At 38.4% G+C, this 25889-nt stretch overlaps 4 protein-coding genes and 1 pseudogene across 4 annotated transcripts; 3 read left to right on the top strand and 2 right to left on the bottom strand.

Moving 5' to 3' along the window:
• The first annotated feature begins 1499 nt into the window (after nucleotides 1-1499).
• On the top strand, nucleotides 1500-4702 carry LOC120124272 (annotated as a pseudogene).
• Nucleotides 4703-8654: 3952 nt separating this feature from the next.
• Nucleotides 8655-12070, top strand: LOC120124271 (proline-rich receptor-like protein kinase PERK1). Its single transcript, XM_039142973.1, has 8 exons — nucleotides 8655-9467; nucleotides 9750-10301; nucleotides 10411-10497; nucleotides 10584-10654; nucleotides 10844-10920; nucleotides 11021-11162; nucleotides 11282-11443; nucleotides 11551-12070. The coding sequence occupies exons 1-8, from the start codon at nucleotides 8933-8935 to the stop codon at nucleotides 11869-11871; spliced, it is 1947 nt and encodes a 648-aa protein (XP_038998904.1). The 5' UTR covers nucleotides 8655-8932; the 3' UTR covers nucleotides 11872-12070.
• Nucleotides 12071-15564: 3494 nt separating this feature from the next.
• LOC120124223 lies at nucleotides 15565-16898 on the bottom strand. The gene is made up of 2 exons (XM_039142934.1): nucleotides 15619-16898; nucleotides 15565-15571 (listed from the first exon to the last, which is right to left on the bottom strand). Exons 1-2 carry the CDS (start codon nucleotides 16896-16898, stop codon nucleotides 15565-15567), a joined length of 1287 nt encoding a protein of 428 aa, XP_038998865.1.
• Nucleotides 16899-19483: 2585 nt separating this feature from the next.
• On the bottom strand, nucleotides 19484-21609 carry LOC120124221 (PXMP2/4 family protein 2-like). The gene is made up of 3 exons (XM_039142933.1): nucleotides 21582-21609; nucleotides 20430-20547; nucleotides 19484-19998 (listed from the first exon to the last, which is right to left on the bottom strand). The coding sequence occupies exons 1-3, from the start codon at nucleotides 21607-21609 to the stop codon at nucleotides 19599-19601; spliced, it is 546 nt and encodes a 181-aa protein (XP_038998864.1). The 3' UTR covers nucleotides 19484-19598.
• An 85-nt stretch (nucleotides 21610-21694) lies between these two features.
• Nucleotides 21695-25710, top strand: LOC120124220 (pentatricopeptide repeat-containing protein At5g21222-like). The gene is made up of 4 exons (XM_039142932.1): nucleotides 21695-21709; nucleotides 23700-23936; nucleotides 24070-24882; nucleotides 25045-25710. Exons 1-4 carry the CDS (start codon nucleotides 21695-21697, stop codon nucleotides 25588-25590), a joined length of 1611 nt encoding a protein of 536 aa, XP_038998863.1. The 3' UTR covers nucleotides 25591-25710.
• The last annotated feature ends 179 nt before the right edge of the window (nucleotides 25711-25889 follow it).

Raw genomic sequence — 25889 nt, 5'->3', positions numbered from 1 at the left:
TGTTGTGTCAAGGGCATATATATATTCATGTCAAAGAAATTGGCAGACGAATGTCTTCCCCTTGAATTAGAAGCGATGTTGTCATATGGATTGTTCGTGGAGCACTTCAGTAGAGATCGTAACAAGTTGTTGATGAATGTCTCCCTATTAAACTTGATGAGATGATACCAAGATGTAGATTTCCCATTATCGAGGTAAAATCATTACACATTACTTGAGTTGGGCTATCAACTTGATTAGCTTGTTGAGCCAGCCCATAGTGGGAGCTTAATGACATACCACGAACTGCAGTCACTTTAACAAATATGTCATACATTTGTGTAATAATGCCTGAATTTTGATTCTGAGCATAAACCATCACAGCAACATCGTCATCGTTGGAGAGTTCGAACGCTGTATAAGTTAACGAAAATAATGCAATTAGAAATCTGTACTGAACTGAAGACAATATTCTACTACTTCCAACATGAACATTCATTGAAATTTTAGTGATTAACTTTTCAAGAGTGATGTTTCTCTTGAAGGATAAGATGATAGAATAATTTGATACGAAGACAATATCGATTTCATCTTCTCAAATTTCTCCATCATAGTAAATAATAGCTTAAGTACGCCTCATTTTGAGAGTTTGAAAGATTAAGAGTTTTATATATGCAAAAACGAATAATTGTTACTAATATATGATCATTCTCCTAATTAAATAAATAATATATGAATTAAAATACAAACTAATACTAAAAAAATTAAAAAAAAAATATTCACAATAATTTAAATAACACAATTTAATATTGTTACCGTATCAGTAAAATGTCTCGAGATATGATATCGCCTTCCATTTTACAACCACAAAAAGTAATAAAAAATTATTAATACAATAAAATTTAGTCAAATAATTAAATATGAAATAAATATAATATAATATAAATAGTTTTATCTTCTAAAAACTATAACAGAATTTACTTAGTTTGATAGAAGGTATTGATAGAATGAATAATGTTAAAGAAATTTTGGTGTTGTTTGATATTTGGATTCGTGGGTGTATTTATAGGGGAGGGGATGGATGATTGGTCGAGATTTAAGGCTTGTAGCTGAGGTAATAATGGAAGAGACAATAATTGAAGGGGAACAATGAAAGGCGCACCTTCCCCATGTGTCAGAAATCCCCGCAAAGGTACGGTTGTTGATCCGCACCTTTTTACCGTGACATCAACTCGGATAGAACCCCAGGAAGGCGTACTTTCTGATCCGTGTCTTTCTTCCACGTCTTCAAGGCGTATTCTTTGAAACACGCTTTATTATCACTATGTGAGAAATGATGCTAGATTAATAATATTTAGATAAAGGTTGTCTATTAGGTAATATTTTATTGTTAGGGTGATTTTTGGGTAAAATCTCTTTCAAACCAACGCGACTACGAAAATACCGACCCATAACGCCACGCGTCGACCTAAACGACGGCAGATTAGGTTCTGCTGAACGTGTGGTCATCACGCTCCTCTGCCTCGAAAGACAAATTTAACAGGAAGGTTCTTTTCAATTCTTTCCTTGCCGATAAAGTTGGAGAAGAAGAAGAAGTACTGTTTAAAGTTTCGATTTTCCCCTTTTAGTTTCAATCTCTGCCAAAAATGGCTGCAGTGGCAAAGCTTCACTTACTTATTTTCCAAAAAGACCAACCGTTTTATTTAAAGGAACAACGGCGGAGCTGGATTAAACAGGGTCGTTTTCTACGGTTGCCCGTCATAACGAGTAACACTTATGTGGTGTACGTTTAAAGGTGTCGGTCACTTAGGGGAGACGATGGAGGGGGAGAAGTGGAAGAGAAAGAGATGGAAAGTGAGGGAAACATGGGATTTTGATGGAAAATGAAGTGAAGTTGGAAACAGGAGATGGGTTTTGGAAATCTTTGAAATCTGCAGTTTTTGGGATTAATAAATTCGGTTCTCAATCTCAAGATGAATATGAAAAAGCTGTAGCTAAAGTTGAAGGAGTTTTCTCTTTGGTGAGTTATATATATATAAAGTTGTAAATTGCGTTACATAAATTGAATTTCTCTCTTTTTTATAGTTCCCTTTCAACATTTGTTCTATGTAATTCAAGTTCAATTACTACTTGGATTTAACCTTTCAGTTTCGCTCACGAACAAGATATCTATGCAAATAGGAAGATATATAGTGACCATGATGAGCACTGGAGTGATACTCTTGACTGGTTTTCAGCTGTCAGGTTAACGAATTTACATCGTCGCATAGTTGGGGACGAACTTACAAAATTTTAGGAGGTGAAAACATATTATTAATAGAAAATAGAAAGAAAACACAAACTATACGAGAAATTTAACTTTTTTGGGGTTGACTTCTCCGCCGGCCACCGTCGGTACATCCCTGTTTAGATGCCTATTCATCTATGGAAGTTCGGTTCTGTAGCTGGAGACAGTCAGATGAATGCATTGATTTGGTATAGCTGGCTTGGAGGGATTATAATTGGAACCATGATTGGTGCTAATATGGTTCTAGATGAACGCTGTTGAGCCGGTCCGAGAAAGGCTGTCATAACCGGAAGGTGCAATATATGGTTTTCCCAGGTTGTTTGATTTCTAAACAAAATTTTATGCAGGGAACTTATGTTTTCTATTGTGATTTCGTGTTTTTGACTTGCCTAATGTAGCACAAGGGGATTGGGAAAAGCACTTGCTCGAGAATTTCTTCTTTCGGGAGATCGTGTGGTTGTTACTTCTCCCAGGTGGAATACGAAATCATTCCTAGTTTATTATCCTTTACATTCAATATTTGTCAGTAAAGCTCTAACAACATCCTATCTTCACTGGATCTTGCGAAGGCAGTCCCGAGTCTGTTCGCTTGACTGTCAAAGAATTCGAGGAAAACCTCAACGAAGGTATGACTTCAGGTGGTTCATTTGGTAAGAATCTAGGACGAGCAAAAGTGGTCGGCATGGCATGTGATGCTTGTGATCCTAGTGATGTTGAAAAATTAGCCAACTTCGCCATCAATGAACTTGGGTCTGTTGACATTTGGGTAAGTATGCAGCTTGAAGTTTGTAAGTTCCCATCTGTCTCTATCTTGCTTGCCAAGCAAACACATTCATGCAAGATGCAACTGCTGCGTCATGTTAGTTTGTTGATGTTTTAGGGGACTGGTATGAGGTCAGACCAAGCTGAATGACCTTATCTGAAGTATTCTCGATAATTGTCTCACACATAGCATATTCTTGAACTTTTCCAATTCTGTTCATGAGATCTTGACGTATAACATTTACTCGTGTTAAAAATATGAAACTTTTTGTGATTCTAGTCTGGGATTCTATTGACAGGTTAATAATGCTGGCACTAACAAAGGTTTTAGACCGCTGCTACAGTTCAGTGATGAAGATATTCGACAAGTATTTTTATATGTTATGTATGGTTAAACAAAATGGCAGTAGCTTTTCTCTGACCATCTAATTATGTAATAGATCGTCTCAACAAATCTTATCGGTTCTATTCTCTGCACTCGGGAATCTATGCGCGTAATGAATAACCAGCCAAAGGTGGGGCACATTTTTAACATGGACGGAGCAGGTTCCGGGGGATCTAGCCCTCCTTTGACTGTGGTGTAAGTTGTCATTATCTGTTACTGTTGGTCGCTAATATCTTTCAGGAATGATGCTTTTGGAATTTTTATTCAACAAAACATTAAACGACTTGTGATGTTCTGAATTTGTTTTGTTAGTTAAGAGTGATGATTAATCGGCTTGTTCGACTAAGTGTGGTCTTAGGCAGCTTCGTGTATCACTTCTGAAGGAGTGCAGACGTTCTAAAGTTTGGAATCCATACTGCATCTTCCGGCATGGTCCTTACCGATCTGCCCTTAAGGTATGTTGGTCTTCTCAGCTCATCTAAACTATTCGTGTACCTATATGAATGTGCAATTTGACAACCTAAACACGAGAGCCGGCTGCTCCAATTTTTATTAAGCGACGAGTCTTAAAGATGATCTCCCTAAAGCTAGCCTCATTAATGATGTAAAATTCCATTTTATAGTTTAGTACAGTAAGCAATCACCAAGAACAGGCTGCTTCTCGAAGCCTGCGTGGCATGTTGTAATCTCGGTTTCTGGCTTTAACTCTCGGGACATTCGATCCTTTCCCTCTTTCCCATTTCTCTAGATCTGAATGCAAATACGCGAATATGCAGGGTAGGGCCTTATACGCAGCAGAGGCGGACCGCATTCGAAACCGGGCAGAAAACCGTACAAGCTTCTCGTTCACAGATGCAATGGATATGTACACAGAAAACACTTGGGTGTCTGTGTTCTCACTGTCGGTTGTTTGCGCCTTCATTATCCTTTCTAGCACGAACAGCGCCCTTTCCGGCACCTGAGAAAAACGAGTTCCGTATACACATTGTTTCGAATCAAGGAGCCAATTACTATGCGGATGATTGTGGAATTGATAGAGTACGATTCTAAACGCTAAATAGCCATTATATGGTCAGCTTTTCCGCCTGCAACCTCTCAGGACATGCATATATCCAACAATTTGGAGATTAATCAATGATGTTTTAGAGCATGTACTGGCCAAGACACAGCTTTGATGGGTTCTCTGTTGGAAGCATTCTTTGATCCTATACTTGTCTAACATGTAGTTGCTGTTGGAACCAGTACTAATCCAGTTGGGAAATTATTAAATTATTTATTTTACTGAAGTATATTTATCAAATATAAACTATAAATTTAGATTGAAAGCGAATAAATTTGATTAGTCAAATTAGAGGCACTAATCATGAGAAAAACAAAACAAAAGCACGGCCATGTGATTTATCATCATCCATGACCCCTTAATAATTATAAGGTGGTTAATCGGCAGCCGCTTAAGAGAAGATGGCGGTGATTGCCGGCAGTTTGAACTAGTACCTCCGCCACCTCAACCACGACAGAAGTACAGGAGCTTGCTAATGCTGGAAGCTAGGAGAATTGACACAATATAATAATCCACAATTTAAATTATTTCTGAAAATGAAAATATTTCTTCTGTTGGGAAACATGTCCCGATCTTTTAATGTTGTAATTAGCTGTTTTTTGGATTCCACATGCCTTTGCATTTTTATTCCTTCACCCATTATATATTCTTTCTATACTAATTTCATGTCACAACATAACTATTGACTCTAACTCTTCAAGTTGACCATTCAAGTCCCTTTTTATCCAAATTCACCCAACTTCACATTCAACTTTCCATTTTAACTACTAATTATGAATTCTTTTAGAATTCATCTCAAATTTTCCATTTTATTCTAAATAGTCCTTTGCCTTTTTACTTCAATTCAAGCCTCATACAACTTAATTAAATTTCCAGCAACTAATTTCCAGCTCAATGCCTTAAAGATTCCATTATTACCACTTAAGTTACTAACTTTTTCAATATTTTCCATTTATTACTCAAACTTTGACAACTTCCCAAAATAGTCAAATTTCACATTCTAACTTCAAATTCATCACTCAAACTTTGACAACTTCCCAAAATAGTCAAATTTCACATTCTAACATCAAATTCATCACTCAAACTTTGACAACTTCCCAAAATAGTCAAATTTCACATTCTAACATCAAATTCATCACTCAAACTTTGACAACTTCTCAAAATAGTCAAATTTCACATTCTAACATCAAATTCATCACTCAAACATTAATTTTCAGAATATTACTTCATGTGCTGAAAAAATACACATCAACCCCATAATTTTTCAAAATTATCAAATAGGTCCCCAACTTTCTCAAAATTATAAATTGGTCCAAATAACTTTCTAAAGATTGTAGGATCCTTATTACATCATTTCTAACCATTGTATCATTTTTCCATAATTTTTCTCACTTCCAAAAGCTTAGGCCGAATGTTAAGGGGGTAAGGTTTCATGACTTCACTTGATTTCAATTTGACTCGAGCATGAAATCAACCTCTATTCAATATTTGAAAACCTCTAAAATCAAATCCCTAACTCAATTTCATCAAATCACAAATTTCCCCTATTTTAGGGTTTAGGCCAAAATCAATATAACATTTCTAGGTAGTTTTGATCATTAAACAAGCTTAGAAATAATTCTACAGCCTCAATAACCTCAAAATACTTCATCAACTCATAAAACTTTAACATTAACATAAACCCTAAAATTTTGGAACTTAACATTCAAGCAAGATTAGCATGCAATAATGGTACCAAATGATAGAGCTCTTCGAATAGAAGAATTTTATATTTCACGATTCGATCTGAAATCCAAAGGAAATTGCTCAAAATTAAAAAATAAAATTTCTCTTACCTAGGTTATGAGGAGCACAAAATGGAGGTTGAAAAATGTCTTATTTTCATGAAATTTCTAGTTAATGTCATGCTAATTTGTCATTTATTAAGCTTAAATGAATTTAAAATTCATTTGATTAGGAAATGACAATTTTACCATTAATGAAACTTGATAATTACATCTATATCAAGACACATGTTGGTTATCATCTTCCAAAATCAAAGATGAACAAAATATTATTCCCTTAACAACTTTATCCATGCAACTTTCTAATAATTTCAATCTTGTCATTTTCATCTAACGATTCACATTGAACATGGAAATAAATTCTCAAATCCAATGGTCCATATTATTTCTATCATTTTAAAATATGTAAATAACATTTATAAGCTTAATTTAATATCTTTCAAATTTTCTCAAAATTTATGTTCGATCTAATTTACTAAATTTTACCGAACTTTAACACTTTACAGCTTTTAACATAAATTTCGGATAAAAAATCTGATTCCACCAAAACGTTATTCTTGAGGTTGAACTATTCAATTATGGGGTCAAAACATTTAACTTTTAAAAATTACACTTTTGGTCCTTAAATTTATGAAAATTTCCTTTTTGGTCCATGAACTTTTCTAAATTTTATATTTTAATCACTAAACTTTCAAAATTTATATTTTGGTCACTAACCAAAATTTTAGGGGTGTTACAAGTGGATTCTTTTGCTTCGGGTGCTAGGGTGAACTGGAATCAAGTGTGTTCGTTTAAGTCGGATGGGGGGTTAGGTTTAAAGGACCTAGCAGGCTGGAACCGTGCTTATCTCTTCTACTTGCTTAGGAAGCTCCTTGCGAATGATGGTTCATTATGGGTGGCTTGGGTGAGGTCGTACATCACTAAAAAAAGACTAATTTATGGAGTTTCGAACCGAAAAAGTTGGGTTAGTTGGAGTCTAAAGAAGATTTTCTTCTTTCGGGAGGCAACTAGGCCTTAGCTCATTTCTTATGGTTCGAATCAGATATCGACGAGGAATATTTGGTCTGATTTACGAGTTGCAAGGGACAAGGTCCCATGTAAAAAGCTAGTATGGTTTCCTTTGCATGTGTCGGGGTATGCTGTCATTGCTTGGTTGGTCATGCTAGATCGTTGGCTATTAAGGATAGGCTGCTTCGCTTTGGGGTTGCGGTGGTTAGTCTTTGTGTACTTTGCAAGGCAAAGGATGAGTCGAGGAACCACCTTTTCTTTGAGTGTGCTTTCTCGGTTTGGCTTTAGAAGACGATTCTCTCCATGTGTGGGGATAGACACACTGCGGAAGAATCGGACAGGGAGACGCAGTGGGCTATTACGCGTGGGAAGGGTAAGTCTTTGTCTAGTTTTATTCTTAAAATAACGTGGAATGCTTTTTTGTATTTTATTTGGGAAGAAAGGAATATGAGGTATGGATGAAGCTTGATTCTCAATTTTGTATAGCTTAGGGGATAAGGGATTGATTTCATTCTTTTGTACAGGGGTTTGATTGTTTTTGTAGCAACTTGTACTTTCTTTAGGATATAATTCATACATTCTATCAAAAAAAAAATATTTGATTTTTCAAAGATAAAATATTTTCTTTTTAAATCCTAACAGTGGGGAGGTAGAGAAGGAGGAAGTGACTTGTATATCTTGATTCATGTTGATCGGATGATGGATCTTATAAATTAAAACGGTTCAGAGTTTTGCAAGTTTTGAGTTTAGGGTTGATTTTAAAGCGATTTAAGTAAAATCTAAACTTATTGAGTGTTATGAAACAATGAGGCAAGTTTGTCGACATCTTTAGTAATTAAAGGAGATGTCGAAAAATAATAATTACAACGCTAGCATGACAAAAAAATGAAACTATAAAACCTTCATCTTTAAAGGAATAACATAAAAATATAATATAATTGAGACGACAAATGAATTTCATGTTAATAAAAAAAATTCTCATCAATACATGTGATCATGTCACCCTCTTATTTATAATTTACATTCAAATGATCAAAATAAAAAAAACAAAAGTTTAATAAATAAATTAAAATAAATTCAACTCTAATAATCAAAATAGACGATCTTTTACTAGAATGATTTCTTTCCTTAGTATTTGATTGTCGTATTAATATAAAATTAAATCTTAAATTAAAAAAAGATTCTATTGACATTATTTTCAATTAGTAAAATTAAAGTTTTATTATGACGTAGTTCAACCGGAGTTGGTTTTTACTATTGAAATGGGTAAATTTGAGGCGCGTTGAGTGCTCCACTACAGCTACCACTAGACAAGAAGGTACAGCACAGCAGCATTTAGCACTAAAAAAGGTTCAAAATTTGGTAAAAAATTTTCAAAAGTGTCTTCAAGTAATCCTCAACCCCACAACCACGCAGCGGCGAAGGGCGGGGGGCAGTTGCCATCTCCCACCACCTTGAACAAAAGAAACTTGCAAGTAATACTTACTACCTAAAACGCCACAATGTCAAGCAAACCCCCTTCATTTTCCTCTGATCCCTATTCTTGTATCTTAAAAACCTTCCGAAAATTATATCTTTTTTGCTAACCAAAACCCATAAAGATTCAAGTTCTCTTTAGAGCTTTGTAGTTTTCTTTTTTTGGGTTTTTTGTTTTTTTAGAGAGAACAATGTCATCAACTCCATCCCCAGGGGCTTCTCCGGCCCCGACATCACCTCCGTCAACAAATTCATCTTCTCCTCCGCCGTCTTCCGCCGCTACTCCGCCGCCAACCGCTGTGACATCTCCGCCACCCGCCACCCCATCAGCTCCTCCGCCTTCGACCGTCCCGTCCCCTCCTGCTCCCTCCACGTCATCACCTCCGCCATCATCGTCTATCTCCCCACCGACTCCAACCACCGCTTCTCCTCCACCATCGTCGTCCTCCAGTCCTTTCCCTCCGTCTCCTCCTACGTCTACTCCGAGAAATCCATCGCGCCCTCCGACTTCGAGGGGTTCGGGGACTCCGTCTCGTCCGTCGGCGCCGCCGTCTGAATCGGGAACTGGGGTGACGACGGGAATGGTGGTCGGGATAGCAATAGGGGGTGTGGTGATATTGTTGTTTTTGAGTTTGTTGTGTATATGTTGTAAGAAGAAGAGTAGAAAAAGAAGAAGAGATGACGAAATTTACTACGTTCCTCCCCCGCCACCTCCTGCTCCTAAAGGTCAGATCTCTCACCCACCTCCACCATTTTTGTTAATTAGTTTGAAAATTTGAACCTTTTAGAAATGGAATTTCCTTGACAGATTTGAAGATTGATCCATATGAGATATTTGAATCATAAATTTGGTGCTTTTTGGTATACATTGCTGTTACTGCATTTGCATGTGCCTCTTCGATTTTGGTTGGATCATATGGAAGATAGATATCTCACAGTGTTTTTTACTTGAAAATCTCAGTTTGATTGAGTTTTAAAATAGTGTTTTTCTTTTTTTCCTCCAACCAGAAGATCCCTATGGTGGACATCAGTATCGGCGGCAACAAAATCCGCCACCACCACCTGTGAATCAATCCGCTGCAGCACCTCCAAAGCCCACTCCTCCACCAGTTACAGCATGGCGACCTCAGCAAATGCCGCCGCCTCCACCACCCCCACCTTTCATGAGCAGCAGTGGAGGTTCTGGATCTAATTATTCCGGTTCCGAAACCCCACTTCCGCCACCCTCGCCTGGTATTGCGTTAGGTTTCTCGAAGAGCACGTTTACCTATGAAGAATTAGCAAGTGCAACGGATTGCTTCTCAGATGCAAACCTTCTTGGGCAAGGTGGTTTCGGGTATGTTCACCGAGGAGTTCTCCCGAATGGGAAACAAGTAGCGGTCAAGCAACTGAAGGCCGGAAGTGGACAAGGGGAGAGAGAGTTTCAGGCAGAAGTTGAGATTATTAGCCGTGTTCATCACAAACATCTCGTGTCATTGGTCGGATATTGCATCTCCGGGACGACAAGAATGCTTGTTTATGAGTTTGTTCCAAACAACACTTTGGAGTTTCACTTGCATGGTAAGATAATCTTAAGTTGCAGATCATAATGCTTGTTTCAGTTATGGTGGGTGCTGAGTAATGTTCGATTCATCTGGTAAAGTGATCTAATACATACTGCTAATTCCAGGAAAGGGGAGACTTACCGTGGATTGGCCTACTAGGTTGAGAATTGCTATAGGATCTGCAAAAGGACTAGCATATCTTCATGAGGATTGTATGCTTTTTTGATCGCTCCCTTGCATGCTTGCTCTGGATTTAGGATTTTAGCGTCTTATTATTAACCATTATCAATATTTTCAGGTCATCCTAAGATCATTCATCGCGATATTAAGGCTTCTAATATTCTTTTGGATTACAAATTTGAGGCTAAGGTATTAATTCATTCTAATTTCTTAGCACTTGTGAACACTTGAAACATAAACGAGATCCAAACTAATGCAACCGAAATGCAGGCATTGTTCTCTCTGAGTTAATTCATCTTGGTATTTTTGGTCGCCCAAATCTACATGTTTTTCACCCTTTATTGTCATTTAGATGATGGACAAAAATGTTGTTTTCAGGTTGCCGATTTTGGACTTGCAAAGTTTTCTTCCGATTTCAACACTCATGTCTCTACTAGGGTGATGGGTACTTTTGGGTAAGAAGACATCTGCTCTCTTTTTTCCTTTGTACATTGGACATATGATTAAAAAAATTTGCTAGTTGTTTTCGATTTACTTGAGTCTCAATCACTTCAGGTATTTGGCTCCCGAGTATGCTTCAAGTGGAAAACTCACGGACAAATCAGACGTTTTCTCGTTCGGGGTCATGCTTTTGGAATTGATTACTGGACACAGACCTGTTGACTCGTCTTACATGGAAGACAGTTTGGTGGAGTGGGTTAGTTATATTAATTTTGGTCTATGATTTTCGTTGCATTCACTCACAAACACGCTGTACGGCAGTCTGGATTAAGTTCCATAGATTCTTTATTAAGTAAATCCGATTTGGCATTGCAGGCTAGGCCATTGCTCACTCGAGCTTTGGATGATGGAAACTTTGATAGTCTGGCTGATCCCAAGTTACAAAAGGAATATAACCATAATGAGATGACTCGCATGGTCGCTTGTGCTGCTGCTTGCGTGCGACATTCTGCAAGACTTAGACCTCGGATGAGCCAGGTAACCGGTTTAGCCAAATTTCTCTCAAATGCCTTTTTTGAGTATCGAGACATGAAGTACTTTACTTTCCGTTTGACTGCATGGTAACCAAAACTTCAACCGAACAGATAGTCCGTGCCGTGGAAGGAGATGCATCATTGTCTGATCTCAATGAAGGAATGAAACCCGGACAAAGCAGTGTCTACAGCTCTTACGAGAGCTCTGAATACGATACAAGCCAGTACAATGAAGACATGAAAAGGTTCAGGAGGATGGCCTTGGGCACAGGCACAGAGGAATATGCCGCTAGCAACGAGTACAGCGAGCCCACCAGCGAATATGGTTTATACCCTTCTGGCTCGAGCAACGAAGGGCAAACCACCCGCGAAATGGAGATGCGGAAGTTGAAGAAAAACAACCTGGGTTTCAGCGGGAACTCAACCTCGTGACGCAACAATCCTCATCACAACATTGTAAAGCTCCCATTCTCCTTTTACATACCATATGAACTCGAGTCGGCTTGTGTTTTATTTTCCCATGGAGATGACACAAATTTAATCCCTCTAATTTTTAAACTAAGGGTTTTTATTGATTTGTAATTTTTTTAGTGATTTCACAAAAATGGATACAATTTGCACCATTCTTTCATTTATTGTTGAAATGTTGATATCAGTTTGGTTTGCTGAAAACTAGGGTTTCTCCTTGCACATTCCCTGCCAGTTTGCTTGAATTGCTTACAATCTCAGTAGTGAGGTAGGCTTGAAAATGACTAAAGTTGAGAGAGAGAGAGAAAAAGAATAGGATGGGGGCATTCTTCCAACTTTGAAATTGTCCTGAACTGGGTAATTTTATTCAATTTGGTCCTTGGGTTTGAATCTTTCTTCCATTTTTAGTCCTTTTAGGAAAGGTTAGGCGGGGTTCACTATGATCACGTGCATGGCCTAAGAAAGCAAAATTCTCCGCATTGAAAATGGCAAAAGTGGGCATCTCATTTGGTGGTCCTCTCCTCCTAGGATAAGGTTCTGTTTGTGGAATAATTCGTTCGATAAAACTTGCATCTAAAAGCCGCTTTTGAGAACAGTTAGTCATGAAAGCATAGATTACTGATCTGTAAAGTTTATTAGGCACACCAAATGCAGTGCAGAATAAAGTAACAAAACGGCAATAAAATAAGCATGACAGGCTAACGAGGGGTAAACTACGGCAATGACTGTTAATGTTTGGGTAAGTGTTTGTTTTTACCACTGATGTTTGAAAAGTCACAAATCGATCACTAACATTATCGTTTGTTACAAAATGATCACTAACGTTATCGTATGTTACAAAATGGTCGCTCGACGTTAGCATTCTGTTACAGTAACAGAATGCTAGTGGCACGTTAAACCAGCTGACTCAACATCTTTGATCTACCATTTGATTTTTTTTCTTCTTCTATCTCTCCTCTCCTTATATTGTCTGTGTGTTTTTAAACTATCATCTCCATCACTCCACCCCGGTACATGTTAATATAGATTTATTCAATTAACTCAATATTCATTAATATTTTAATATAAATTTAACCAAGCCTTCAAGTAGAGAGATGAATAGATAGTCATTGGGAATCTGACATACACGCACACTAGAAGGAAAATGCAGTAGTAGCTATGGATCAGCATTCTCGCACTTAAATTCATGCACAAGAAAAGCCCGAGGGGGTCATGCTCTCTTTGTTTTGATGATGATCTTTCCTCTTCAACTTAAAACTCCTTACGTCTCAAAGATTGTAAAGTTTTCTTTGCTTTGTGTCTAGGTTCTTGATGTTGCAGGAAGATTCCAGGCAAACAAGCCAACACACAACACATTACTATTATAAAAGATTTTGCTTTAAATTATTCATTGGAGGCAATAATAAGGATTGAAAAGATTGCAGGAAATATTTAACCACTCGTTAATGCTAATCACTGGGTTTTTGTTTCAAGACAAAAATAACCCACACACCTGTTGCTTAGTTTGTATGTATTAATGGGCTTTGATTGGTGGGTGGGAAATAAAAATCTTTTTTTTTTGGATAAGTAAGTTATATTCCATCCAAAAGAATGTAGCCAAGGCTGCTACAAACCGACACAAACCACAAGCACAAAGACTACTTACATCCTCAAATCATAATATCCATGCCTGTACATCTTAATTTTTACAGACTCTAACAGTCTATTTACAATTACATCTATCGAACGAATCAAATTTCTATGATATCTATGATTACGTTCCTCCCAAATGAAGTAAAGAAAACCAGTCCACACAAGCTTAAGGACACGAACTCTAAGAGATTTACCTTTGAGGTTAGCCAAGAGCCATTGAAGGAGATCATCCCAGGATTGAGCCACAAACGAGAGGCTACAAGCATTCAGAACAGCCCCCCAAACACCTCTTGCATAAGAACAGTCAACGAAGAGATGGTCACGAGATTCCAAACCAGCACCACACAATCCACATCCAGCATCCACAGTCAGTCCAAACCGAGCAAGCCTATCTTTCGTGGGTAACCTATCAAGAATGACCATCCAAGAAATTAAAGAAAACTTAGGAACATGGCCCGGGAACCAGATAAGTCTATGCCAACTAACTTTCTCCTTGCTTTCACAAATGCAATCCCAAATCCATTTCCCATTAACAAGATTCCAGTTAACATAAGGCAGAAACAGTCTCCTAGCCTCATCTCTCAGCTTCAGAAGTTTGACTAATATCCAGCTAAAGTGGGGTTTGCAAACAACCTCCCAGTAGCTCACAGATTTAAAGCAATACTCTTTATCCATGCAATCCAGAGCGAGCCCTCACCAGCCAAAATGTTTCTGACAAGTAGCAGGCAGCATGCTCTGCTCCAGACCACAAGATTCCTGAGACCCAAGCCACCCTCAGACTTTACAGAGCAAACCTGGTTCCAGCCAACACGAGCACCCCTAGCAGGGATGTCACTGCCCTTCCAGAAGAAACGCATACAGAGCCTCTCAACATCCCTTATAATCCCTTTAGGAAGGAAAAGCTGCCTACTCCAGAAATTGAAGATACCAAATAAAACAGTTTTTACCAACTGCAGTCTACCCCTAAAGCTAAGGTTCTTGTTGGACCATTGGCTAAGCTTGTTTTTAATCCTAGCCAATAAGGCTGCACAGTCTTTACCTGTGAGCTTCCTAGTCACCAGTGGTACTCCAAGGTACCTAACAGGAAGATGCCCTAATCTGAAGCCAGTAGCAGTGCAAATCTGATCCAGAGCATAAGTACTCAAACCATAAGCAAACAATTCTGTTTTCTGGGCATTCAGCCTAAGGCCAGACAACTCATAAAATTTCTCCAAAGTACTCATCACTCCCAAAACAGAATCAAGAGACCCATGGCAGAAGACAAGTAAATCATCCGCAAAGCAAAGATGAGTGAGAGGAACTCTCTTACACTTGGGGTGGAATTTAAAGATTCCTTGTTTAGCAGCAACATCCAAAAGAGAAGACAAAACATTCATGGCCAGGACAAAAAGGTAAGGAGACAGGGGATCTCCTTGCCTAACTCCCCTAGCACCCTTAAAGAATCCCACAAGACTCCCATTAAGAGAGACAGAGAACATAGGAGTAGTGATGCAAGCCTTGACCCAATTACAAAAGATGAAAAGAATACCCAATGCCTCAAGAACAGACAACAAGAAACCGCAATTAACTGAGTCAAAAGCTTTTTGAATATCTATCTTAATGGCACACCTAGGGGAAAGACTACTCCTAGAATAGCCCTTAACAATTTCCTGAGCTAACAAGGTATTATCAACAATATTCCTCCCCCTCACAAAGGCAGACTGACTTGGAGAGATCATGGTAGGGAAGAATGGCATAAGTTTATTCACAAGGATTCTAGTGATGGTCTTATAAACCACGGACCAACATGAAATGGGTCTAAAATCTCTAGCCAAGCAAGCATTGAGGGATTTAGGGGCCAAAACTAAGGCAGTAGAGTTGAAAGCATGTAACATGCAAGAGGAGTGAAAGAAGTACCTCACAACAGAAATAAAATCTGCTCCAACAATGTCCCAAGCAACTTTGAAAAAACCAGCTGTATATCCATCTGGTCCAGGACTTTTGTCTTTACTTTGCTTAAACAAGGCCTTTTTAATCTCCAAATCATCAACCTCTTTAATGAGAGAGTCAGCAGCAACATCAGGCAAGGTGTAATTTAACAGTTCTTTGAGATTAGCAGAAGAACAGCCCCTAACCATAGGATCAGTGGAACCAATGAGACCAGTAAAAAAGTTGACTAATTCAGCAGCCATCTCATCAAAAGAGTCAAAACACTGGCCCTCTTCACTCATAATAACTCTGATGGTATTCTTCTTTTTATTAGACTCAACCTTCTGATGGAAGAATCTGGTATTTAAATCACCCTCTTTTAACCAGTGCATTTTAGCTCTTTGCCTATAAAACTCAGACTCAGCAACTTCCAGGTCAACTAACTCAGCTTGAATAATTTTTTCATAATCCAGCCTTCTCTGATCCACATGAGATAGGTTAAAAACTTGAAGCTGTTCTAGCTCAGATCTCTTGGAACTAACTCTACCAGAAATATCCGAAAAGAATTCCTTATTTAATATCTTGAGGCAAGGCTTGAGTCTTTTCAGCTTTCTGAATAAGCATTGCATAGGGTTCCCTTCACAATGAACCTGCCAGCATTCCAGAACAGTACTCAAAAACTGCTCATGGCCAGTCCAGCAGTTAAAAAATTTGAAAGGCCTAGGCCTCTTGGACATACACCCTTTTTTAGACCACAACAAACCCAGACAGTGGTCTGACACTCCTTGAGCCTTGAATTCAACAAAGGACTCAGGGAAATCCAACATCCACTGAGAGTTGACCAATATCCTGTCAAGTTTCTTGGCCAAAAAAGAGCCCTCCTGTCTGTTTGACCATGTAAACAAAGGGCCTAGGAAAGGATGATCCATCAACTCAAGATCATCCAGAAACTCCTGGAACTCCCTCATATCAGGAGTAAAATGCACACCCATGACATCAAAGTCAGAACTTTCCTCAGGACTAGCAATGATGTTAAAGTCCCCCCCAACCACCCATGAGAAAGAACTTAAATAATTAGCAACAGTCTTCAAATGAATCCAAAGATCTCTCCTAAGGACCCCATGATTGCTACCATAAATGGCAGTTATGCCAGTCCTGTGCCCATCAACAGTACCAAATAAGGTGATGGCCTGATCACATTTCCTCAGCACAGAAAGCAAAAGATTCTTCCTCCATAAAATCCAAAGTCTACCTCCTTCAACAGAATTATAATTCTCAGCAATATTCCAGTCACTAGATAAAGAAGAAATAAACTTAATAGAACCATCTCTTCTAATCCGAGATTCCATCAAACATACAACATCAACCTCAAAAGAAACCAGTCTCCTTAAAATTTTCCTTTGCTTAAGGGGGTTGTTAATCCCCCTAACATTCCAAAATGCAACAATCATCAAGAGGAAACAAGAGGCGCTCCACTACCAGAGACTAAGCTAACCACATTACTTTTGGCTTTATCATGATGGTCATTTTTCTTAGCCTTTATCTCATTAAGCAAAACTGCCACCCCCATAGAAGCTACACGAGTCTTCCTAGTACCTTCTGCCAGATTATCAACTTTATCAGAGGTACCAACAGCATCCTTCTTCTTACCCCTAGCCTTCTTTTTAAAAGAGTCTTGAAGAGGAGGGAAGTCATTAGCCTGCGAGGCAGCTAACTCAACACCCTCAGCAACAAGACAAACACCACACTGACCACTGTCATTCTGTTGCTGACCCCCAGTGGTAACAACCAAATCAGTAGACTGATCCAAGACAGGATAAACATAATGCTTTGTGACAGGAATCACCATATCAACATTGACCTCTTGCAAAGATTGCACAGAGGCCTCTATGGCAGTCCCAACTTGCAGCCCCATGCAGTCCAACATAGCCTTAGAGTTACAGGTAACCCCATGAAAGGCTTCACCACTAGAGCTACAAGAAGTATCCTTGCAAATAGGAACAGGCTCAGACAGAACCTTAGAAAGATTAGAAACAGAAGCAAGATTACCAGAATTGACCACATTATCAGAAGAGGTATTGGATACAACCTTCTTCCTCCAAACTTTAGCTTCCTTAGGCTTTAAAGGAATACCATACTCCAAACAAGAGCTAACATGGTGACCAAAAACCTTGCACTTATCACAGCTTTTAGGAACCCAAGGCACATACACTCTGATTCTCACAGAAGATCCATTTAAAAACACATGAATCAACTCAGGGATAACACCCCCAGCTTCAAGCTCAACACACACTTTGGCATATTCAAGCCTCGACCTAGCATCAGTTATAGAATCCATATAAAGAGGGTTACTAATTGCGCTAGCTATGTAGCTAAGACCCTTTTGAGTGTAAAGCTCCAAAGGGACATTATGAAGTTGAACCCAAACCAGCATACAAGACAGATCAAAACTAAGATTCTGAAGCCCTGGCTCCCATTTCCTTAAAACTAGGGGCTTATTTTGAATATGCCAGGGACCGTTATCAATCACCCAGTCCCTTAGATCATAATTCAAGAACGAGAAAACATAAAGATTAGGGCCAGCCAAACTAACCGTAACCTGTGATGAATTCCCCCAAATCGCCGCAATTGTTCGTTGCAATGAGGAAAAATTTGGGGCCAAATCTAAAAATTGCCCCACTAACGCATGATTCCAGTCAGCAATACCCTCCTCAATCACCTCAGAAGGGGGTTTAACAGTAGCAACACCGTCCTGCAGAACAGGAGAAAAATATTCAAGCGACTGTTCCTTAGAACCCACAAAAAGCTTCCTCCAATCTAAACCCAGCGGCTCCGAACCCATGAAAAGGAAAAAAGAACAAGACGAGAAAACGAGAAACAACCAAAACGAAGGAAGAATCAACAGCGAAGAAGAAACTCAGGAAACCCATTAAGCCAGCAAACGAGCGTCCAGAGAGTTTTCATTTTTCTTACTTTTAACGTTTTAGTCTCTCTTATTATTTGATCGGTAAATAAAAAATCTCTTATATATCCTTCTTTCATTTAATTTATTCTCATGGCATTTCTTAATACAAGTTTAGTGTTTTGCCTTAATCTTTGATAAGAAAACAAGCTTTCTTTCATCTGGTTATTCCTCATGCAACTGTTTTACATCGAAAACTCATTGTTGTTATCAGTTTAATCTGTCCAAGATAAATTTTTTGTAGAACATGTAGTCTCATGCTTACTATGTTTATGACAGTGAATTAGGATTGAAAAGATTGCAGGAAAGATTTGAAGTTATATATTAGTTTAATAAAGGGTGGTTGAGATCAAGAGTCCAAGGTTTTTTATTAGAAACCAATGGTTTAATGGAACCACGAGGACGAGATAAGAAAATAGGGATGCTAAGCTTTTTTTAGCATGAAACATGAACTGCAGGTTAAAGGTAGACGCTCGTCTGCACTTGCTTTTGCTTCGACCTTGCTTTATTTGGAAACCTAGTTTAGGGTTAATAGGTGTGGGATTTGTACCTGAGTAAGAGTTGCTGCTTTCAAGCACGGATATTGGGGTGGAGAGATGGAGAACATAGTAGAAGAAGAAGGGTCAAAGAGTCAAACGGCCGGTTAAACATGTTGAGTCAATTGGTTTAACGTGTCAAGTCAGCAATCCGTTATTGCAGTAACAATTGTTAACGACTGTTAACGTCGAATAACCATTTTATAACAAACGATAACATTAGTGACTGATTTGTGACTTTTCAAACATAAATGGTGAAAATGAATACTTACCCAAGCATTAGTCACAGGCGTAGTTTACCCGCTACTCAGGACAAGGTGGTTTTGACTGCTGCTTTTCCTTAAATTTCGTGGTGGTAGATTCTCTTTCTTGGTTAGTTTAGCTGATAGATAATGTGATATGAACTGTAAACAATTCATATGGATTCAAGAACTGCATACTCGATTTTTCAGATAGGGTTCCGAGAGTTCAACCCATTCGATTGAAGATTGCTCGGCAAAAAAGCTTAAACTATTTCGAACACTATCCAAATCCGAATATCTAAAACCCTGGTCCAGATTTCGGGGGTTCTTCATTAATTCATTCAACGGTACATGAATATCCTGTTGTACACTTGAGACTCCGGTCGGTATAAAAAGAATTCGCAGTCTGCCTTAGCCTCCCCGTTCTTTCATCGAGGTAAAAGAAGTAAACTTCTGCTTCCAGGGAGCATCCTTTTGTTGCTCGATCCATGACAAAAAGGCGCTGTCTAACAGGCAGAAGATATTGACATAAAGGAGTTGGTATCTCACTGGAACATATCGGAAATTTGCAACCCGAACGATTGGCCATACGCCGCCTTCCAAAATCAAGGCCGGGAGGAAATCTCTCTTCACGTCTTCCTTCACTTGAGCGGCGTTTTTGCCGGTGCAAAACCCCATATAAGTGAAAAACACGAACAAGTCAAAGGGGCCAAAGATAAGGCCATCCATTGCAACTTTGGCAGCGACGAACTTTGCCGACTTTGGGCGGAGTTGAAGCCTCATCTTTATAAATTTGTCCAAGCCTTCATACCTACACGGAGAAAGGATTATGGCTGTAAGCAGCTGCCAGCATAACCGGTTCAAGATATACTCCTATTGCCAATCTTACAAGATAAAACCCAGTTCTAAGTTCCGTTTATACGTATTAGTTCTATACGATCGGTAAGAATTCTGTAATATTTTATCGAATGAATCAGGGAAACACGTTTCAATCCCCCGAAGTACAATTTTACTGTTCCGGACTTGGCCATTTGAACTTGACAAAATCCTTGATTTTGTTGGAGGCATGTAGAATGCTAACTGACAATCATCACATACAAAAACTTTGATATCTTACAAAGTACTAGCCATCAAATGCTCCCCAAGAACACCTTCAGAGTTCTCTTTTCCTTTAATTTTTGCAGATATAATCAGGCTAATTAAATCACATTAAAGAAGGGAAGAAGAAGAAGAAAAACAAACCAGAAGTGTCCAAGTGGTCCGACAAATCCAAATCCAAATGTACTTGTGACAGCTACCCTTTTCCAGTTGACCTTAAATTCTTGATCTTCATCCTGCCAATTGAAACACCAATCATTGTCTTACTATTACTTCGGCACACACACAAGCGGATGATAGAAACTATTACTTCAGAAAACGCAAACACGGTTCTTCCGTTCTTGCCAACAAATCTTTGGACAACGAGTACAGTATATATGTAAAAACATATGAAACGCGTCATTACAGCTAGTTACTCGTCAATTAGGAATAATGTTTATTTGTTGATATCATTATACAAGAATCATCAAACAGAAGAAATTGGTTGTTTAAAGTGTAAGAAAACAATCCTAAAGAACAAAACATGCAATAAATACTTCTATTGCCTTAAAAGAGAAAGGTAAGTAGAGACTGCTGAAAGGGAAATGTGTCATCGAATTATGAATAATCCAAAATTAGTTAACCCGAATGCATGATACCAACCAAAAAACAACACCTTAATATCAACTGCTTAACCACGATTATCTTGGTACAAAATTGAAATTTATTTCTACAATTAAGTAAAATTCATAAGCACGTATTTTATGCTTGCTATGAAACTCGAGGTAAGTGTAAACTGGTGTGAATGTGTCAGATGCATGAAACACAAAGATCAACCAACTCTTATAAAACAATCATTTAGTGGTGAAAAGCTACGTGATCAGAACCGCACAAGCTTTGAAGAATTCATATCGCCTAAGATTTATGATTGAATTTCGCGAATGACAGAATAAACATGGAAAAAACTCAAATTTACATCAAATGCTAAGAAATGCACACCATAACATCATTAAATCCACTGTGACCATAAACCCTGGGTTGGAATCGTTGCTAACTAAGACACAATTTTGGCTTAATCACAAGTAGATCAGCACGAACACGAAAAAGGTTGAGACCGTGACAAAAGGAGGGAAGAACACAGCAGGCATACTTTTCTTAACAGCTCTATCTCAAGTGAATCCTTGTAGCACACTAGGATGTCTTAGGACTTAAACGGCACACCTTTAATGCGGTTTCGGACTATAATCACCACAAATGACAAAACTTTGGAACCAATGGCAATATCCAAGGCACAAATATTAATTTAGTTTCCATTACGGAAAGGGAGCAAGCCAAGCCAAGACATTGCTATTATAAGATTGAATTTACGTCACCATTTGAAAATCAACATTATCAAGTATCAATCAACAGCACTCAATCAAAGATAAACTATGAACATCAAGCAGGCAATCCTGGAGCTAATGGACAAAATGCGAATATAATCCAAACAAAAATCATTATAGAATGTTGCAATAACCCACAAGAAATCAACATAAAACCTAAACATGCACATACCCAATAGCTCAGATAGGTAAAAGTTAGGCACAAAAGTACTGGTACCATTTCCATATCTCAACATTTTGTGTGTGTGTGTTGGGGGGGGGGGGGGGGTTGGAGACTAGAACAGAGAAAATTTGGAACCCATTTCCAACTGGAGGTCAGACTATACCTAATTGCCCAACTCCTTTGAGTTTTGCGGGTGTTTTTGGCTTACTTGGAGTTCTATTAAAATGATAAAAGATTACTTTTTTTTTGTATTCAAAATACAACAAATCCGACTATTATTAACAAAATCAAGCTACAATCCCTCCTATACTTATATAGATACAGGTGTTTATCGAACAAGTCGATCACGAGTTTGGTGGTGTTTGATTAGTGTTCGTTAAAATAATTTATTGTTCAACTCGATTCGTTTCTCGTTAAGATCGTTAAAATTTTGCTCGACTCATGCTCGTTAAAAAAAACTTATTGCTCAACTCGTACTCGTTAAGTCCATTGCTCAGCTCGTTGCTCGTTAAGATCACTGAAATTTTTATCTTATTTTTTTTAACTATAGGTAAAATCTATTAATATTATAAATTAATACATTAATCATTTGTCATGTTTTTATTATCTATCAGCAAATTAGTAGTTTTTGAATGAAATAATTTTTAAAAATAACTACTAAAAATTATTAAAAAAAACTTATCAATTTAAGTTAAACTTTATTCAATTCAACTCGTTAAGATCTCAAGTCAAATTAATCCGAATTAAACATCTATTAAATTTTGGCCGAATCGAATTTAAATGACTGACAACTTGTTCAACTTATTAAGTAGCCCTACTCATCAATCTATGATTTATGTGGGACTGTTTGACCAGGAGTAAAAAAATGAAAACGCTAGTTAAAGTTAAAGTTAAAGTTCAAATTCAATAAGCTAAGGACAAAGGGAAACTAAAAATCAATATAAAAATAGTTTACAAATTTTCTGTGCTCTAAAATTGTTAGCCACTGGGGCAAAAGCTATCGTGGCAGCATGTGATTCCACAAATAATGTACAAAGTCATAAGTGGCAACAAAAAAGAAGAAGAAGAAGAAGAAAAACCCATGCAGAGAATCTGTTTCTGATAATATTTTGTGGATAAGAATCTCAGTTGGATATGTAAAACACAATCACCATTCACCCATTCCCCATTACACTCCAACACACCTCTTTCCCTATTTCAACTCTCTATTTGCTCCTTTCATCTCTCTCAAATCTTGGCCATGCATTATCAAAACCCATTTCTCTAGAGGTACCGTCAGCTCTTCTTCAAAAATGTTTTTTGTTTGTTTGTTTCCATTTAGGTTCTTGGCGTGTGTAAACATTTGCAGGCTTTTAGTTATAGTTTCAGGGTTTGGTCTTACTTTGCTTGCTTGTGTTGATGTATGGTAAATTGCATTTTAATCTGTTCCTCTAGAATTTGTTCCTTTTTCTGTATATGATTGTTAATGGACTGATAGATGCTGCCATTTCTTGGCTAAACCACGAATTAGTGTAGATTTTGGCACTTACATCCGAGTATGATTAACATAGCTTGTATGTGTGTGATGATATATGACTTGCCTTGTTGTGTAAGATGAAACATAAACTATTGCCAAAACCTTAGTTTAAAGGTGTGCATCTAAAGAAAACTGCTTTAAGTCGGAAACATAACCGATTTATGTCCGATGCTATTTGCGACATCCGGGGATTTTCCGCTCCTTGGATATATTTGCAATTGACTTCTATGGACTGAGTTGTGTGGATGAAAGAATCTTCTCCTGTGGATCTAATTCTATGCTACTTGTTGAAACATCATTGTTGCTTCACCTATTTTTTATGATGCATGATGTTTTGATTTTGCTGCATTCCTATCTGGTTCTGTTTAGGATAGGTTATTCAGGTGTTGAGCAGAGGAAATCCAGTCCGAAAAAAAGTTCCCCGCCCCGACATATGGCCTGGCAATGATTTTATCTCCAATCTGACCAAAAGGCAGGTGCTGGTTTATCAGATGGTGAAGAGCGTAGAAGAAGCTTTGGATAGTGTGGCTAAGAGGAGGTCCATTCCCATGGTTAAGCATCAGGAGGGAACAATCATGAGCAAGAAGCCGGTTAAAGCTTCGGCAGTCGCGGTATTATCTTTTCGACTGCTTTTCTGTTTTTCTAATTGGTTCAGTTCTTTTCCCTTGTATGCACACTTACCTATATGAGCACATGCTTGTTGTTTGCATGGTAATGATCAAATAATTTTCGCCTTCGATGTAGCAGGTATCACATGTACATGAGAATGAACGGTCACATTCAAGTGCAGATTCTGTGGATTCCGAAGTTGAATCGAAATGCGTTGTTTGCTTGGGAAGCAGCGGTTGTCGGATTGTTCGTGCAAGGACGAAACTAATGAATGTTCTGATCGAGAAGGGGAAGCCTCAAGAAGCTCAGTTTATTTTCAACAGCTTAGTGGAAGGACACAAACCAACTCTTGTGACCTACACAGCTCTTGTGTCGGCTTTAACCCGCCAGAAACGTTACAAGTCCATTATTCCGCTTATCTCCAAAGTGGAAGAGAATGATTTGAAGCCTGATTCGATTCTCTTCAATGCTATTATCAATGCCTTTTCGGAGTCTGGGAATGTGAAAGAAGCTATGAAAATCTTTCAGAAAATGAAGAAGAGCGGATGCAAGCCTACGAAACCGAATGATAGAACATATAATATTCTGATTAGGGCACGGTGCAACAAGCTGAACATAAAAGAAGCATGGAATGTGGTGTATAGAATGGTGGCGTCCGGTATGCAACCCGATGCTGTCACTTACAATACAATAGCAAGAGCCTATGCTCAGACCGGGGAGACTTATAGGGCAGAACAGATGATATTCGAGATGCAAAACAATAAAGTGACTCCCAATGTGCGTACTTGTGCTATCATTGTGACCGGATATTGTAAAGAAGGTAATATGACGGAAGCTTTGAGGTTCGTGTACCGGATGAAGGAGCTAGGAGTGAAACCAAATCTTGTTGTGTTCAACTCTCTGATAAAAGGTTTTCTTGATGCTACAGATACCGACGGAGTTGGTGAAGTGAGCTGCAGCCTTAATTCTTTTGTTTATTTTTTCCGAAAATTATTCTCCATCATCTAGTAAATTATAAAATGCTCCTGGAATCATGCACTATGATTAGAAAATATTACTTCTATCATATTTTGTGTTAACGATTCGCTTACGAAAAGCATACTTTGCCAGGCATTGACACTGATGGAAGAATTCGGGGTCAAACCAGACGTTATAACATTTAGTACGATTATGAATGCATGGAGCTCAGCAGGGTTGATGGACAAATGTGAGGAGATCTTCGATGATATGGTGAAGGCCGGTATAGAACCCAACGTCCACGCCTTTAGCATCTTGGGGAAAGGTTATATTCGTGCCGGGGAGCCAGGGGAGGCCGAGTCACTTCTGAAGTCCATGAGCAAGTTCGGTGTACATCCAAATGTAGTAATCTTCACCACCATCATCAGTGGCTGGTGCACTGCCGGGAAAATGGAGCATGCATCCAGAGTTTATGAGAAAATGTGCGAAACCGGTGTTTCTCCCAATTTGACTACTTATGAGACTTTGATATGGGGATACAGGGAAGCAAAACAGCCTTGGAAAGCAGAAGAACTCCTGCAGGTTATGGAAGAGAAGGGTATTTCTGTCGAGAGGAGCACCATACAGCTTGTTGCAGATGCCTGCCGTGCAATCGGTTTGCTAACCGAAGCAAGAAGAGTTCTAAAAGGTGTGGATTGAGGAGTTGCATCGAATAATAAAGATGAGATACCAGCCGAGGGTTTGGAGAAGATGTATAAAAAACAAAACCTCAGTGCTACTTATTCTAATGATTTGCAGATACCCAGAGTAGCCATGACCGAGCAAAATGGATCATCCGGTGCAAAAACAAGAAGCCAAATGGTGTTGAAGAAATATGAATCGTCATCGGCATTCCTCGCTCAATCAAGTGTTTATCGGGTGCAACCGGGGATTATATGCCAGAAACAGTTTACAACTACCAGGGATTATAGGATGCAAGGGCAGCTTGTAAATTGGTG

This window comes from Hibiscus syriacus, unplaced genomic scaffold, assembly GCF_006381635.1.
Source record: "Hibiscus syriacus cultivar Baekdansim isolate YM2019G1 unplaced genomic scaffold, ASM638163v2 tig00110415_pilon, whole genome shotgun sequence".
Taxonomy (NCBI): domain Eukaryota; kingdom Viridiplantae; phylum Streptophyta; class Magnoliopsida; order Malvales; family Malvaceae; genus Hibiscus; species Hibiscus syriacus.
Note: the sequence above shows the minus strand (reverse complement) of the source record. Positions and strands in the feature narration are given on the sequence as shown.

Excerpts from the sequence above, each read along its gene's own strand:
- LOC120124271 (XM_039142973.1), top strand. The coding sequence starts at position 8,933 with ATGTCATCAACTCCATCCCCAGGGGCTTCTCCGGCCCCGACATCACCT. Across the intron at positions 10,302-10,410 it reads TTTGGAGTTTCACTTGCATG|GAAAGGGGAGACTTACCGTG; the intron begins GTAAGATAATCT and ends TGCTAATTCCAG. Across the intron at positions 10,498-10,583 it reads AGCATATCTTCATGAGGATT|GTCATCCTAAGATCATTCAT; the intron begins GTATGCTTTTTT and ends CAATATTTTCAG.
- LOC120124223 (XM_039142934.1), bottom strand. The coding sequence starts at position 16,898 with ATGATTGTTGCATTTTGGAATGTTAGGGGGATTAACAACCCCCTTAAG.
- LOC120124221 (XM_039142933.1), bottom strand. The coding sequence starts at position 21,609 with ATGTCTTGGCTTGGCTTGCTCCCTTTCC. Across the intron at positions 20,548-21,581 it reads GCTTGGCTTGCTCCCTTTCC|ACAATGATTGGTGTTTCAAT; the intron begins GTAATGGAAACT and ends AGTAATAGTAAG. Across the intron at positions 19,999-20,429 it reads GGACCACTTGGACACTTCTG|GTATGAAGGCTTGGACAAAT; the intron begins GTTTGTTTTTCT and ends TTCTCCGTGTAG.
- LOC120124220 (XM_039142932.1), top strand. Across the intron at positions 23,937-24,069 it reads TTAAAGCTTCGGCAGTCGCG|CAGGTATCACATGTACATGA; the intron begins GTATTATCTTTT and ends CCTTCGATGTAG. Across the intron at positions 24,883-25,044 it reads ATACCGACGGAGTTGGTGAA|GCATTGACACTGATGGAAGA; the intron begins GTGAGCTGCAGC and ends ATACTTTGCCAG.